The 15879-nt window shown below is 38.3% G+C and overlaps 1 protein-coding gene across 6 annotated transcripts in view; it reads right to left on the bottom strand.

Moving 5' to 3' along the window:
• Nucleotides 1–15392, bottom strand: part of LOC140467375 (uncharacterized) — a 41605-nt gene extending 26213 nt beyond the window's left edge. For 5 of the 6 annotated variants that reach the window (XR_011955434.1, XR_011955435.1, XM_072563694.1 and 2 more), the window contains exons 1-4: nucleotides 15264–15392; nucleotides 10929–11156; nucleotides 8150–8253; nucleotides 895–1040 (exon numbers count right to left, since the gene is read on the bottom strand). Coding sequence is in view for 4 of the 6 variants with exons in the window: in XM_072563694.1 (XP_072419795.1) it covers nucleotides 895–1040; nucleotides 8150–8253; nucleotides 10929–11156; nucleotides 15264–15347 (562 nt within the window). In the remaining 2 variants the exon portion in view is untranslated. The remainder of the gene's footprint in view (nucleotides 1–894; nucleotides 1041–8149; nucleotides 8254–10928; nucleotides 11157–15263) is intronic. The other variant, XM_072563696.1, reaches the window with a different exon arrangement.
• Between the last annotated feature and the right edge of the window lie 487 nt (nucleotides 15393–15879).

Here is a 15879-nt window from a genome sequence, read left to right as displayed (position 1 = left end):
TATCTGTTTGACATGGATGAGTAGGACCAAAAGGTCTGTTTCCATGCTGTACATCTCTCTGACTCTATTTAAATACTCATCCATCACCCTCTTGAATGCCTCAATTAAATTGCTTCAGCCACACTTCCAGGAAGCGTATTCCATACCCTAAGTATCCACTCTGTGGAAAAAGATTTGCCCCATGTTGCATTTCTCCTTTGTAAGAAGAACTCTGCCCTCTGGTTCTCGGTCTACTTATAGGTAGGAGTAGTTTCTCCCAGTCCACTCTGTCCAGATACTTCATATTAATAACACCATAACAGTATCAAACTACAATCTAATCAAATTCTCTTCCGGATTTCAAAATAATAAACTCTGTTGCAGCAATGAGCAGGTTACTAACTAAACTGATCACCGAGAACTTCCTACAGTCATTTCTAATTTATATTGGACTCAATTTAGAATGAGATAAATGTTAATTCTAATAAAATATGTCTGCAAACTTAAAAACTCGTAATTGCAAATTCTAGATCACATTAGACTGCAGTCTTATCACTGTGCTAAGAGAAACTATCTGAAGTAGCTTCAGGAAAATTACCATAAATGAAAAAGTGGAAGAATAAGTCTAATGTTATTCTACAATTAAAAGTTCTATAGCCTACTTCATCAGCCAGACTCCTGAAACTATTATAATATAAGCTAAGTATTCTACATGCTGGATAATTGAAATAAAAACAAAGTGCTGGAGAAACACAGCAGATACGGCAGCATCTATGGAGAGAGAAACAGAGTTAACTTTTTAAATCCAGTATGACTCTTCTTTGAAGCTTAAGAATTTCTCCAGCACTTCCAATTTTTATCCCTGAAAATACCGAATGGCCAGAATTTCAAATGCTTAACCTTCAGAAAACTCACCATTTATGAACTGGGTTTCAAAATACTGGTAATTTGCTTTCGTAAAATGCCGGACATCCAGGTTCCTTCCATGAACTTCTTTTTTTGGAAGAATCTTTAACAATCTTTGTATATCACTTTTCAAAGACAATGTCACACTAGCAAACCTATAAAACATAGTTAATTTTTAAAGTCCAAAATAAGAAATTCAATAACAATAGTGCACTACCTGTGCCTTTTAAGAGCACGAGACAGAAATATTTGTATGCACATAGCTAACTTGCAACACTCCTCTGCTGCTCATTTTCTATGTTACAGATGCTATATAAATGCAATTTGGTGTTGATGCAATCATGAGCTGAATGACAGAATGCAGTGTAATTATAATGTCAGTATTAATAGCAACTATCTTTTCTCATATGCAATTTTAGGTGAAATATAGATATATAGTTAAAGAGTTGTCAAGAACAACAGCAATCTCACTGTGTACATCAATTCTTAATTGCATTGAATGCTGTGATGCTTCTATAGTATTTGTGTGGCAGAAATGAACAAGATGTGCCATTGAAAGTTAAGCCCAGTCATTTCAAGTCAATGTCCCTTTCTAAATGAAACTATTCTTTTAGCACTGAAAAGTACCACATACAAACATGGAATCCAATTCTTTAGGTTTTCATTGTAAGTGGGAGAATTTTCAATTGTCTTGCTTAAAATCAAAATATTAGTTTCAAACTTTTCCTTTGCCTCTTTCAATCTGAATCTAATTTTTATTTCCTTCTATTTCTTTTTCTGTGCTTTGATATAAAATTCAGCCCTACAATTTACATTATCCTTCTCAGTCATTTCATATTTTGTAATCCTTTAGTCTAGTTAAAGAGGTACAGTTCACTATCACATTCACTCATCTCCAAAGTGCCCAGCTGCCCTTGCAACTCACATTTTCAATCAGTCGATGCACATAGCTTTTTAAGAACTAAATGTGCATGGACAAGTCTAAATAACAACAAATGCAGGCTTATCTACTGCCACAGAAAGTAATAGCACATTAAAATCTAAACATTGTCCAGATTCTTTAGATTTAGACCAGATTTGGCAGTGCAACGTATTTGCTTTAGCTACCTGTGCATTGACTGATGATATGATAGTTGGTCTTATTGAATTTGGCAAATTTACTTTGAGAATACTGCTCCAATTAATTCCTATTTATCCTTTCTTTAAAAAAACTTGAATTCCCATTATAGTCTCAGCAGAGTCTAACTTCCCAGAAGCAGGGGTGACAATAGTCAAATCGAAAAGATCTGAAATTTGTTTGTAACAAAGATCATGTAATTCTACCAATTACAATCTGTCGTAAAATGGAAATACTTTAAAGCCATTTCAGAGAGATGGAATTATTGGACTCAAGTTTCTTAGATTTCCCTTTGATGACCTGCTTTTGCCTTAAAACTCTACGTCAGCAGCTGGTCCACAGAAGATAGCATAAATATTGCAGATCAATTGGCTCTGATTTTTATATCCACTGAAAGTAGTATTTGGTAAAACTGTTCCAGTAATTCAACTTAATGGATATTAGCAAGTATTACTTCACAGTCTAAAGACACAGGGTAGGCCATTTTGAGATTTCTTTACCCAGAGACAGAGAACCAATGGAATTCTCTGAAAGAGAAAATGGTTGAAGCCAAAACATAATGTTTTCAAGGGGACATATATAGTTCTTAAGACTAAAGAGATTAAAGGGTATGGGGCAAAAGCAGGACTCGGGAATTGAGTAGATTACTTATGATAATATTGAATAGTGGACCAGGCTTGGGAGGCTGAAAGACTTACTCTTGTTTCTATTTTCTGTTTCTATGTTTCACAAGAGACTGCTAAATGTGCAATATATTGTTTATTTGCACACTATTTCCCCAGGGAAATGTCACTGAATTCAAGAGGGAACAAAATAGTTTTGGTGGCAAAATGCAGGGAGAGGAAAGTAAAAGGGAACTCATACTACATTTTTTGAACTCTTGGACATCCAAAGAACCAGTAATAGCCTTTGCCACTTCTAAAATTTATAATTTTTGATCATATTGCTGCTCTGGCTAATACTGCCACCTTTCTAGATTGGATTGTTCTACAATACAAACTCAAACTGGCTGCTCTGTTTAAAAAAAAATCTCAAAATAACGTACCTGTATTTCGGAAGGAAAAACAGGTATTGCATTTTGCAAGAAATATCAATAATATAGTTACATTTTGGAAAAATGTAATTGATGAGTAGAACCACTTGGCTGTATTAGAATTAAACTGGACAATGAATTTGAGAACAATATTACTGCATAGAATTACACCCTGTTAAAGCAAAAAATCTCGAATTTTACAAATCACAGATCTCCAAATTTCATCAAGTTTCTATTTTTAAGAGATAATGTTCCTTCTCTACTTAGCCTGCTGACTTTATGAACTATGCTATAGCAGCTCAGATCAGACTTGGAATTCACCTCAAATTTACTGCATTCCTAAGTTTAAATAATCTATGATGCTGAGGACATTAGACCGACAAAGTGCATAGTAAATCTTCCATAATAGAGAGTTTATTTCTTTAAAGCAAACAGAACTGACATCATCAAAATGAACTATAAGATACACAATAAAAAATGTGATTAAAGGTGCACAATTTATTTCTTAATTTTACTTTTTGGAATTTGAGTTCAGGTCAAAGTGGCTGTTAAAAAAAGCCCTTCTGGAACATAACTAAATTCAGCATTTTTGACAGAGCAGATGACTATGAATCCCTGTGGTATCACTGGGAAAATGTTTATACTGTCAGGTTTACAACGAGTACAGTAAAAATGTAAAATCATTAACTTTGGTTTCAGTTCAAAAGCATTTAGGATTAACCAAGTTTTAGTTCATTTCAGAAGATGTCAGTATTAAGTTTAGAAGAAACTTTTTTTTTTCTCCTAGAAGGTGAATTCAGGTCAGGTTCCGGGAACAAGTCACCTCAGCATAATGGTTTAGCTTTGAGAAAGCTTAAGGCCAGGAGAGCTTGGTTGAAGTATAGGGATTATTAGAACTAAGAAAGTTTAGATCCTCGGGTTTGCGAAGTGTTCATATTGGCAGATTTGGACAGGATTCAATGAACTGTCTTCACTGCCCTGGTTAAGGAACTGTCAATCATTTAAATGGAACCTAACAGTTGAAATAGGAGTATCATCTCCCTAGACTGGAGTCTCGATAATGGAAAGTGCTGGGAAACAGATTAAAACTTTGCTATGTGGTTCAATATAATTTTAGCTGTTGGATATATTTAGATAGCTTTTTTAAAAAATTCTTTTGTGCAACAAATTTCTGAATTAATTGGCACAACCTACCTATACTCATTCACACTTCACTAGTCTTCTCCAATCATCATCATTTCATCATTGAAATCTACAATAGTAACTCTAGATTTTCTTCTTTCCCCATTTAGTTTTCTAGCTTCTCATTCAAAGCTGAACCATTCCCTCCAAACATGCCCTGGAATAGAAAGATGCACCATGAACTAACAATCTTCTTAAGACATCCTCCCTATGCCTCTCTCATCCTCAAGTGCAAAACATAGGATAACACAACAAAGTCCAAGTTGAAAAATGTTTGAATGGTTTCCAACTGCTTCAGTTAGTTCTATCCAACAATCCCTTGCTTACATACACACAAAAGGAATTTTCGTGATTCTGTATTTTGCAAACACCACAATATATCCAAACATACATGTTGCTCACCCACCTTCTGAACTGATCTCTGTTAAGACCACACAAAGAACAGATAGAGAGCTATTTTTATAATGAAGAATAACAAAAAAAAATTCCAATGGGCAATACATGCTGTGAAGAAGTGATATCAAAAATACTATCACTGCTCACTCACCTACATATATGAGAGTGAATTTCGTAACTTTAATATTGTATGCTCAAATCTGACCTCAGCTCCCGCTGAATCCAGAATTTGTTTGTCTTATTCATTTGTGGACGTGGTGTCACTGGGTGGCCAGCATTTATTGCTGGTCCCTAGTTGTCCTTGGAGACTTTCTGGTGATTGGTATAACTGAATGGCTTGCTAGGCCATTTCAGAGGGCAACTGAGAGCCAACCACATTGTTGTGCGTATGGGGTCACATGTAACCCAGACCAGGTGAGGATGGCAGATTTCCTTTCCTGAAGGACATTAGTGAACCAGACGGGTTTTTACGACAATCAACAATGGTTTCATGGTAATCAGTAAAATATTAATTCCATTTTTTTTAAAGTCCATTATCTGCCATGGCAAAATTCAAACCCAGGTCCCCAGAACATTAGCTGAGCTTCTGCATTAATAATCTACCAATAATATTACTCGGCCTTCACTTTACCCTACTGTCTTTAGGCCTACTGTCTTTTGGTAAAAGTTTACTTATAGGACTGCAGGGGTCAATTCATAAAATGCAGGTTTTTTTAGGGTGGAGGACAGACATTTAAATCAGTAAAGAGGAGTTCAGTAGCACTGTCTACTAGCAAGGGCAGAAACAGATGCAGCAGCTCAGAGAGTGGCAATGCCAAGTCTAAAATGCAGCATTCCAAATTTTTCTTAAAATCTACTTACCTTGATTAAAGTTGCAGTGTACCTTTAGATGAGTAGCATGCACAGAAATAACATATTATGCTAATCCTAGAAATAACCTGCTTTTTCTTTTTTGAAACAGGCTTGGGCATCCATGCTTAACAGGTACCACACATTAGTATAACTACGTTAAACCACAATTATTAAAGCATACATAAATAACTTAACCTGCCCAGCAGACCATAGCAGAATCAACTGCAGAATCCAAGAAGACAGATACTTGACTCTACATTATTGTTGTGTCATCCATCGGCTATTCCATCCTGTTATATAGCCAATGACACACATGCAAGTCAATGCAAAAACACTGCAGCTACTAGAAATCAGAAATATAAACAGGATAAACTGGAAACACTCTACAGGTGAACCAGCATCTGTAAAAAGATAAACTGATGTAACAATTTAGATTTACAACCTTATGTCAGTTGAATGTTTTTACTACTGAACTAGAAATGTCTCATCACTGCACGCAGGTTAAGAGAAAAACAAAGTACAAAATGCGAAGAGGGATGAAAAATGCTCGAAAAGTTAATATGTCCTTCAAATCCTCTCCAGTTCCTCTGAATGTTGTAAATTGCTTCATGAGCAGATCAATTATTTTAAACTCATCACTAATGAAACATATTATCTTGTAAGATAATTAATTTAGATTTAATCTGGATTATTTATACCAACTCTACAATAAAGACTCTAGCCATAATTAGTTCAGGGGTTAAAAGAACTTAGGCAGGACAAGAGAAATATGTTTCCAGACCGACATTTATTTTGATGAAATTACAACTCACAAAACTGCTTCCTAATCCCCAGTGAAGAAAACTACGGGATTTTGCGTTCTTTCCTGAACATATTTTCAAACTAGGAATTAGCAAGGCTCATGGAACATTACCTTTTATTGCAAGAGGATTTGAGTCCAGGGAGTAGTGAAGTCTTGTTTCAATTGTATAGGAGGTTGGTTAGACATCACCTGGAATACTGTGTGCAGTTTTGTTTTCTTATCTCAGTAAAGATATTATTGCCATAAAAGGGAGTGCAACAAAGATTCACCAAACTTGACATCAGATGGCGGGACTGTCCTATGAAGAGTTTGAGCAAAATGGGCTCGTATTCTCTAGAGTTTTGAAGAATTAGAAATGATCTTATTGAAACTTACAACATATTTTAAAGGATTGATAGGGTATACGCGTGCAAGACAGTTCTCATAGTTGGGAAGTCTCAAACCAAGGTTCCCACTTCAGATGAAGAGAATTTTACTGTTGTGAATCTTTGGAATTCTCTCCCACAGAGGGCCATGGAAGTTCAGTCTTGAGTGTGTTTAAAACAGAGACTGGTAAAATTTTGATTACTAGAGGCAAACAGGGTTATGGGGATGAAGTGGGTAAAAGGCATTGAAGTGATCATATTGAATGGTGGTGGACAGCCTGACTGGCCTAGTCCTGTTCCTACATTCCTAAATAATATGTTATGGATGCAATATAGTGGCATACAATGGTGAGGATGCCATCCAACACATTTCACATATAAATTGAGCAAGGTTCCACCACTCATATGGGTAAAAACAATGACTGCAGATGCTGGAAACCAGATTCTGGATTAGAGGTGCTAGAAAAGCACAGCAGTTCATGCAGCATCCGAGGAGCAGTATGTGCAAAGTAGAACACCTTTTCAAAAATGCAGATATATGTTGAGAATAAAAACACAGCAAATGCTGAGATTTTGTAACAAAAAAAGTGAATGCTGGAAACAGTTTATAGAAATAACTCATAAATTAAATCTTTCAGATATTGGATACTTCCAACAGAACTGGGAAATAAAAACATGAATAAATATTAAATAAAAACAGAAATAAGTAGTGCAAAGTCTTGCTCAAGAAAGATTATTTGATAACTCATTAAACAATAGAAAGAAACATGAAATAAGTTAATGCAAATAGAGAAGCAGAACGTGAATATGTAAAATAGCAGATTATTGAAAACATTTAACAAATCAACTGTCATTGTCAAGATAAGTTAAAATTTCAACTATAGATTTCCCAATGAAATGTACGATTGCTAGGTATCTGATATGAAAGTATGGAACTGTTCCTCAAGCTTAAATTGAGCTTCCAACAGAATAGTATAAAATTTCAAAAACAAAGGTTATAGAATTGAATGGAGAACTGAAGGATCTAATCAATTATTTTACTTTTGCCCAGTCCAAAAGGACTGCTTCTGTGTTACAAATTCTAATCAGTTTAATATCTTCCAGTTCTGGCAAAAGATCTGAAATATTAACCATTTCCTTATCTCCACAGATGCTGACTCCTGTACTGTTTGTAATTTTTAAAATTTTATATCCAGCAGGTACAGGCTTTTGTTTTTGCTTTTAAGTGTTTAGTTACTGCAGATTCATCCATTCTGTGTTTCCATTGTCTTTAGCCCTATCTTCAATTGTCTGGTGAAAAGATCAACTCAGAATCGAATTGCAGATTCTAATTATATGTTATTCCATTAGCTCCTAATCACCTCTCATCCCTTTCTTTGATTATAAAAATCTTTCATTTCTTCAGATCTGATGAAACTCTGTATACGTAAAACATTAAATTGCCTGATCACACCACGACAACTGAAAGGCTTGCTATCATTTCATTGTTATCTGCTTTGGCACGATTTTCCACTTACCCCTTGGACTGACCACCTTTTGCAACTTCGTAAAATTTCATATCATCAACACTAGATATTCCAGCAGAATGAATGGCAGCTAATAAGTCATCACTGGTAGTCCACTGAAAGAAATTAATAGACAGCAATTAGAAATAGAATTTAGCAGCTTTTTCATTGTTATGCAGACTTGCTCCCTATTCTGTAATGTATGTGCCCAACTGTTAACTTGTTTAAATATACCTACTTTAAATGTTAAACATTAGACCCAGCAATAATTCTTGTTTCAGTGTTATTGAAAGCTATATACATTCGAGCTCTTAAAACAATCGAGCAGACTAAAGCAAGCACAACAGAAAGTCAAACCTGCATACAAAGAATGAAATGCACAGTTGCCTATTGCACCATGCTTGCCATTCTTTCAAGAGCACATCAAGCTCTCATTAGCTTTTGCCCTACAATCAGCAATTTCATTCTCCTCTTACTGCACAGAATGTGCGCTTGGGTTCAACAATTATCATTCCCAGTCTTAATTATTCCATCTATTATTGCCATCTTAAACAATACCAAAGAATTAATCATCCTTTGCATTTCCTTCACCATTTGCAAACAAGACTTGTCATTAATGACTTTATTGCAGCATAGCTTTGACTGAAATTTGGCTGAGACAGAAATACCTAACTCCTTTATGAAGCCATCTCACCTGGCTATGCTTTCTACAAATTCTCTTGCAAAACTATTAGAATGAAATTACAGCCCTCACCTTTCAGCTTTCTCTCTTACACCTCTGGTATTTAATTCGATTGAAGCATCTCAATGTCCATCACTCATTTCTCTTAAAATTTCCTCAATGATTTTATCACAACTCCTGTTGCCTTCTCTTCTGAAATAGCTCTCATTAGCATTCTCCCACCATTCCCTTACCTCTGCTCCTTAGCAAAAAAAACCTCCTTTCCCAAAACACTTAAAATTATACTTTCAAACTCCCAACTGCAGATTGTTTGCCCATCAACTCCCACAATACTTCTTTGCATTGATCCAAACAAGCAACTTTTGCATCAGATATTTGACATCCTCCCCATCCTGGTCCCTGCCATTCTAGTCATTTTCATTCCCTAAAGATAATTGAAAGCGGCAGGACAGATAGAGTGAGCAGTTAATAAGGCACAGTCTCTACTAATAAAGCTATAGACACTAAGTAGAGAAGCAAGGAGACAATATTGAACTTGTTAGACACTAGCTGGAGTATTGTGTACAGTTGTGGAAGCCACATTACAGAAAAGCTGTGAATGCACTGGAGAGAGGGCAGAAGCACTTTACAAGAATAGATCCAGGAATGAGAAACTCTGATTATGAGGGTAAATTGAAGCAGTTGGGACTGTTTTCCTCATAGAGAACGTAGCTAAGTGGACATTTGAAACAGGTTACAAAATCATGAGTTACTGGATGGATAGTGAGAAGCTGTTGCAGCTCATAAAATAGAATAAGAATGAAAGGGCATATATTTAATATTATGTGCGATCATAGCAAATGTGATGTGAGAAAGAAAACTCACACAGCAAGTTGTAAGAGTATGGAATGCACTGTGATGGAGGTATGTGATGAAGGCTGGGTCAATTGAGGAATTCAAGAGGGTATTTGATGAACGTTTAGATAGAAATAATGTGCAAGGGTATGGGGAGAAGGCAAAGGATATGCACTAAGTAATGATGCTTGTTTGAAGGAACGAGTGAATGGCCTCCTTCAGAGCCATAACAATTGTGAGATATTGAAGTGACCCTTAATGTGTCAATTTTTATCCACTAATTTTTCCATTTGATCTTTCATGTTTTACTGCTCTTAAAATCTGCCTTTGCAATATATTACGTCCAACAAAGACAATATAACCTTTATTTTATAACAAAGAGACCTTAGAGTGCAGGTTCATAACTCCTTGAAAGTGGAGTTGCACGTAGATAGGATAGTGAAGAAGGCGTTTGGTATGCTTTCCTTTATTGGTCAGAGTATTGTCTACAGGAGTTGGGAGGTCATGTTGTGGCTGTACAGGACATTGATTAGGCCACTGTTGGAATATTGTGTGCAATTTTGGTCTCCTTCCTATCCGAAAGATGTTGTGAAACTTGAAGGGTTCAGAAAAGATTTACAAGGATGTTGCCAGGGTTGGAGGATTTGAGCTACAATGAGAGGCTGAACAGGCTGGAGCTGTTTTCCCTGGAGCGTCGGAGGCTGAGGGGTGACCTTATAGAGGTTTACAAAATTATGAGGGGCATGGATAGGATAAATAGGCAACGTCTTTTCCCTGGGGTTGGGGAGTCCAGAACTAGAGGGCATAGGTTTAGGGTGAGAGGGGAAACATATAAAGGAGACCTAGGTGGCAACTTTTTCACACAGAGGGTATGTGTATGGAATGAGCTGCAAGGGGAAGTGATGGAGGCTGATACAACTGGAACATTTAAGAGGCATTTGGATGGGTATATGAATAGGAATGGTTTGGAGAGATATGGGCCGGGTGTTAGATTGGGTTCGGATATCTGGTCGGCATGGACAGGTTGAATTGAAGAGTCTGTTTCCACGCTGTACATCTCTATGACTCTATAACTAGAGATCACAATACATAGTAATACACTGTGGCAGACAATGAATACAAGACATTTTAGATATTCACAATTCACTTTCTTACAACAGAATAGTTGGTCAGTTAAGTGCCTAAAATACATATAATTTTCCTGTCATCAGTTAATCTGACATTATGTACACCACTACTGTGTAGTCATATCATAGGACAAAAGGTCATGCTCACCCATGTCAGATTTCCAATCAACATAAGTTTTTTATGAAGTGGTGCATCAATATATTCCGGATCACAACTTTTAGAAGGGTCAGCTTTAATTGGGATGAGTATATTATTTGATGTGCACTCCAAATTGTCCTTTTTAGGTTCTACCTCATTTTTTAAAGGTACTCCTATTATATCACCAATCAAATCATCATATAAGTCCATCTGGACGCGATTTTCATTTTCCAGCTGCTGAGAAAGAAAAAAGAAGCACTTGTCATTAAATATCTCAATGAACAGGATAGCACGATATGTCCATATTGAGAATGTTCTGTAATAAAAAGACTTCTATTGCTTTACCAGTGCTGCTTTTTATTAGAGTACTAGTCTTTAATAATGTTTCAAATCATTTGTAACATTGACAATGTGGAACAAACAACAAGCATTTAAATATTATGCTTAAATTGTGCCAAGTATCTTTCCAACATACATCTGTATATCTCAAAATCATTGTTAGGTGTCCAAGAATATGCCTGAAAAGGATCAATAATTTAAGACAAAATTCTTTTTTCAAAGTTAATTATGGTTCTATAAGTACAAACAAATCAAAATATATGATACCTAGTGTACCAGTAATTTAATATTGAAAAATGCAGACCTCTTTGGAACAGCATCACATCATAAGAAATGTTAAATATCGGTTGCTGCATTTGACAATTCTACTTTCATGAGAAAATTAACTGATTCATTGTACACAATGATAGTTGTAAAAGAAACAATTTTTTTTGAAGTCTCATTTAAAATTAAACAATGCACATGAGGAAAACTTAGGATGCTCTGCGCACATTTGCATTCCAAATTCACTTTGCAGTTAAATAAAGCAAAGGACTGCAGAGATTGGAGATCTGAAACAACAACAGAAATTGCTGGTGAAACTCGACAAGACTCAAAACATTAATTGTTTTATTCCCACAAATGCTGCCAGATCTACTGAGTTTTGCCAGCAAATTCTGTTTTTGTTTCAGTTTGTCCAATGTGAATTTTTAACGTTGATTAACAAAGGTCATCTACATGATCAGAGATTCATAACAAAAGAACAGTTTAACTGAGCAAATTTCGAAGTGTTTCCAGAATGGCTAGATTCAGATTATTGTTTTAGAATGTTTGTCTTTAAAAAACAACTCAAGTTATTAGATTCTTCTATTATGACGACATCTGTGGCATTTGTTTCAAAATATTTTGGTCAAGCAAGTTAAATGTACATCCCACAAATCATTGGGCCAAATGGCCTGTTTCCACACTGTAGGTATCCTATGATCTAAATATACAAAAGGTAAAGTTGTCACATTCCTAATAGGCCAGAGGGCTACTCTCTCATTACAGAGACAACCAATCATGGTGTAAAGTGGGTCAGCATGTCTTAGGCGAGGAGAGATGTCAAGGAGGAGAATCATTCAATGTAAACTCAGTGAATGCAGTAATTGAGCCACATTGTTGTAGTACTCTGCATCACAAACCAGCTGTTGGGTGAGGAGTTTGGGAGATGGAGTTTAATTTATACAAATGTGAGGTGTTGTACTCTGCTAAGGCAAATCAAGGCAGGACTTTTACACTTAATGTTAGGGTCCTGGGGCATGTTGCCAAACAAAGAGACCTTAGGGTGCGAGTTCTTAGTTTCTTGAAGGTGGAGTCAGAATCGACAGGGTAGTGAAGGCGGCATTTGGTATGCTTGCCTTTATTGGACAATGCAATGATTATTAGAGTTGGAATGTCATGTTGCAGCTGTACAGGACATTGGTTAGACGACTTTTGGGATATTGCATTCAACTCAGATCCTCCTGCAATAGGAAAAATGTTGTTAAACTTGAAAGAGTTCAGAAAAGATTTACAAGGATGTTGCCGGGGTCAGAGTGCTTGAGCTACAGGGAGAGGTTGAATAGGCTGGAGTTATTTTCCATGGAGCATCAGAGATTAAGTACACGTGTTGGGAGGTCATGGTGCAGCTGTACAGGACTTTGGTTAGGCCACTTTTGGAATATTGTGTGCAATTCTGGTCTCCTTCCTATCGGAAAGATGTTGTGAAACTTGAAAGGGTTCAGAAAAGATTTACAGGAATGTGTAAACACAGGGTTGGAGGATTTGAGTTTAGGGAAAGGCTGAATAGGCTAGGCTGTTTTCCCTGCAGCATCAGAGGCTGAGGCTTATAAACCTTTTAGAGGTTTATAAAATCATGAGGGGCATGGATAGGATAAACAGACAAAGTCTTTTCCCTGAGGTGGGAGAGTCCAGAACTAGAGGGTATACGTTTAGGGCGAGAGGGGAAAGATGTAAAAGACACCTTAGGGGCAAACTTCTCACGCAGAAGTGGTATATATATGGAATGAGCTGCCAGAAGGTAGTGAAGGCTAGTACAATTGCAACATTTAAAAGGTATCTGGATGCGTATATGAATAGGAAGGATTTGAAGGGATATGGGCCAGGTACTGGCAAATGAGACTAGATTAGGTTGGAATATCTGGTGGGCATGGACGAGTTGGACCAAAGGGTCTGTTTCCGTGCTGTACATCTTTATGACTATGACAGATGACCTTATAGAGGTTTACAAAATCATGATGGGCGTGGATAAGGTGAATTGCCACGGTCTTTTTCCCAGGCCGGAGTCTAAAACTAGGAGGCATAGACTTAAGGTAAGAGGCGAAAGATTTAAAAGAGATCTAAGGGGCAACATTTTCATGCAGAGGATAGTGCGTGTATGGAATGAGCTGCCAGAGGAAGTGATGGAGGCTGGTACAATTATAACATTTAAAAGGCATCTGGATGGGTACATGGATAGGAAGGGTTTAGAGGGATTTGAGCCAAATGATGACAAATGGGACTAGATTAATTTAGGGTAACTGGTTGGCATGGATGAGTTTATCAAAGGGTCTGTCTCAATGCTGTACAACTCTATAATTGAGTTGCCTTAAAATACATTTGACTTAAATTCACAGTTTCAGCAATATTATGACTGCAGGAGGAAGCAACTCAGCCCAACAAGTCCGTACCAGCTCTCTGAGCTCTTTAAGGCCAATTTCCTGTGATTTCCTGCACATTGTCAGTGACACATAATTTAAGTGTTAAATTGCTGTATTTATACATTAAAAATGAAATGAATTAACACACAAAATAAATAATTTCTAAATTTCATCAATTAGAAAGAGTCTGAAACCATGCTTCAGAGTTCACTCCACACTTTTAAAGTTTAATGAATACAACTGTGGATCATCCTCCCAAATACTTTTCATTATATGGGATTTCCTAACTATTAAAGGAATATTTAAATTGTGATACAATTTGGCTTTTGGAAAATGACCACCACCAGCACAGGTTAGTGCAAATTATGTTTAGCGTTAAACCTGCAACAGCCATAATTTAGTTTCACTGTGAACTCATTTGTTTCTGATTCATGTTGCTAAATCATAAAGATGGCAATGTTGACAAGTGCTCTGTGGTGTAGTGGTTGAAGTGTCTCTACCTCTGGGCCAGGAGGCCCAGGTTCAAGGTCCCACCTGCTTGACAGTTGTGTCTTAACACCTCTGCATGGGGTGATATAAGTAGTATCTGTAGTTGTCAAGTCCTGACCTCTGGGTCAGATGGGCCAGGTTCAAGTCCCACCTCAGGACGTGGTGGCCAGAGGTGTGTCATAACAAGTCCAGAAATGGTGACCACGAAAAAAATGCCAGAGGTAACCACATTCTGGGATGACCCAACCAAACCCATCAAGTGTACGCTGGAGTTAGTTACTCTTAGCATTTTAACTTTCAATTATGGCCAACTGATGCAAACATAAATTTAAGCGAATAGATGGAAGTGAAGTGCAGTAAATCTCTCCTGCTCCTTGGATGCTGCCTGACCTGCTGCGCTTTTCCAGCAACACATTTTTAAGCTCTGATCTCCAGCATCTGCAGTCCTCACTTTCTCCAGGTTATAAGCATCCTTGTTTTTATTTATAAAAGAGGGAGGCTGAGGGTGAACACAGTTCTCGAGTCACTATTGTGGAGATGGGGCAAGGATTCCTCTTTGTAAACAGTTCTTGTCTTTCCCCCCCCACCCCCCGTCCCTCCCTCCCTGGCCGCCCACCCGCATGCTGTTTCATCTCGGAAATGTACAACACCCGGAGGAATCCCAGTAAACACTGCCATTGCCGCCTGAAGAACCTGTCGCCGCGGCTTGCGAAGCGGGGAAGCCCCGGGCTCGGCCGGGCCTCGGTAACCGGACCCGGGACCACTCCTGGCACCGACTGCCATCCTCCCGGCAGCTCCGCGCCGGGGACCGATCCCTTGTCTCCTCAAGGGAAAAACAAACAAACCAGGACGATACCTGCGCGGAGCTCTCGCCCTCCGTTTTATTTGTATCCGACAGTTGAGGGAGCGACGGGCCGCTCAGGTTCGAGTGCACCGCCATTTTGAGATGGGCCCTGACGCACTGCACGCACCGAGCGGGCGGCTCTCCCTCTGGGGTCTGGCGGGAGTGGGGAATTGGGGGCGGGGCCGGGGCGCCGGGGGCGGGGCTGGGGCGCCGGGGGCGGGGCTGGGGCGCTGGGGGCGGGGCTGGGGCGCTGGGGGCGGGGCTGACCAACTCCTCTGACGTAGGCAAAAGTGAGGACTGCAGATGCTGGAAATCAGAGTCGAGACGAGAGTGGTGCTGGAAAAGCACAGCAGGTCAGGCAGCATCCGAGGAGCAGGAAAATCGACGTTTCGGGCAAAAAGCTCTGATGTGTTTACATTGTGGGTGGCTGTGGGGCTACCTTGGGTGAGGGTGGGGTGCTCTCTTAGTGGGGGTGTGGGTGTTGTCTGTGGGGTTGTGGGTGATTTCCTTGTGGGGGTGTGGCCTAGAAGTTGTTTCATGTGAAAGACTGATACTTATCCAAAGACACAGTCTAGAAAATTGCCTGTGGATGAATACAGGCTGTTATTAAAATCATAAGCCAGCTTCA

Source organism: Chiloscyllium punctatum, chromosome 45 (assembly GCF_047496795.1).
Source record: "Chiloscyllium punctatum isolate Juve2018m chromosome 45, sChiPun1.3, whole genome shotgun sequence".
In the NCBI taxonomy this organism is placed as follows: domain Eukaryota; kingdom Metazoa; phylum Chordata; class Chondrichthyes; order Orectolobiformes; family Hemiscylliidae; genus Chiloscyllium; species Chiloscyllium punctatum.
Note: the sequence above shows the minus strand (reverse complement) of the source record. Positions and strands in the feature narration are given on the sequence as shown.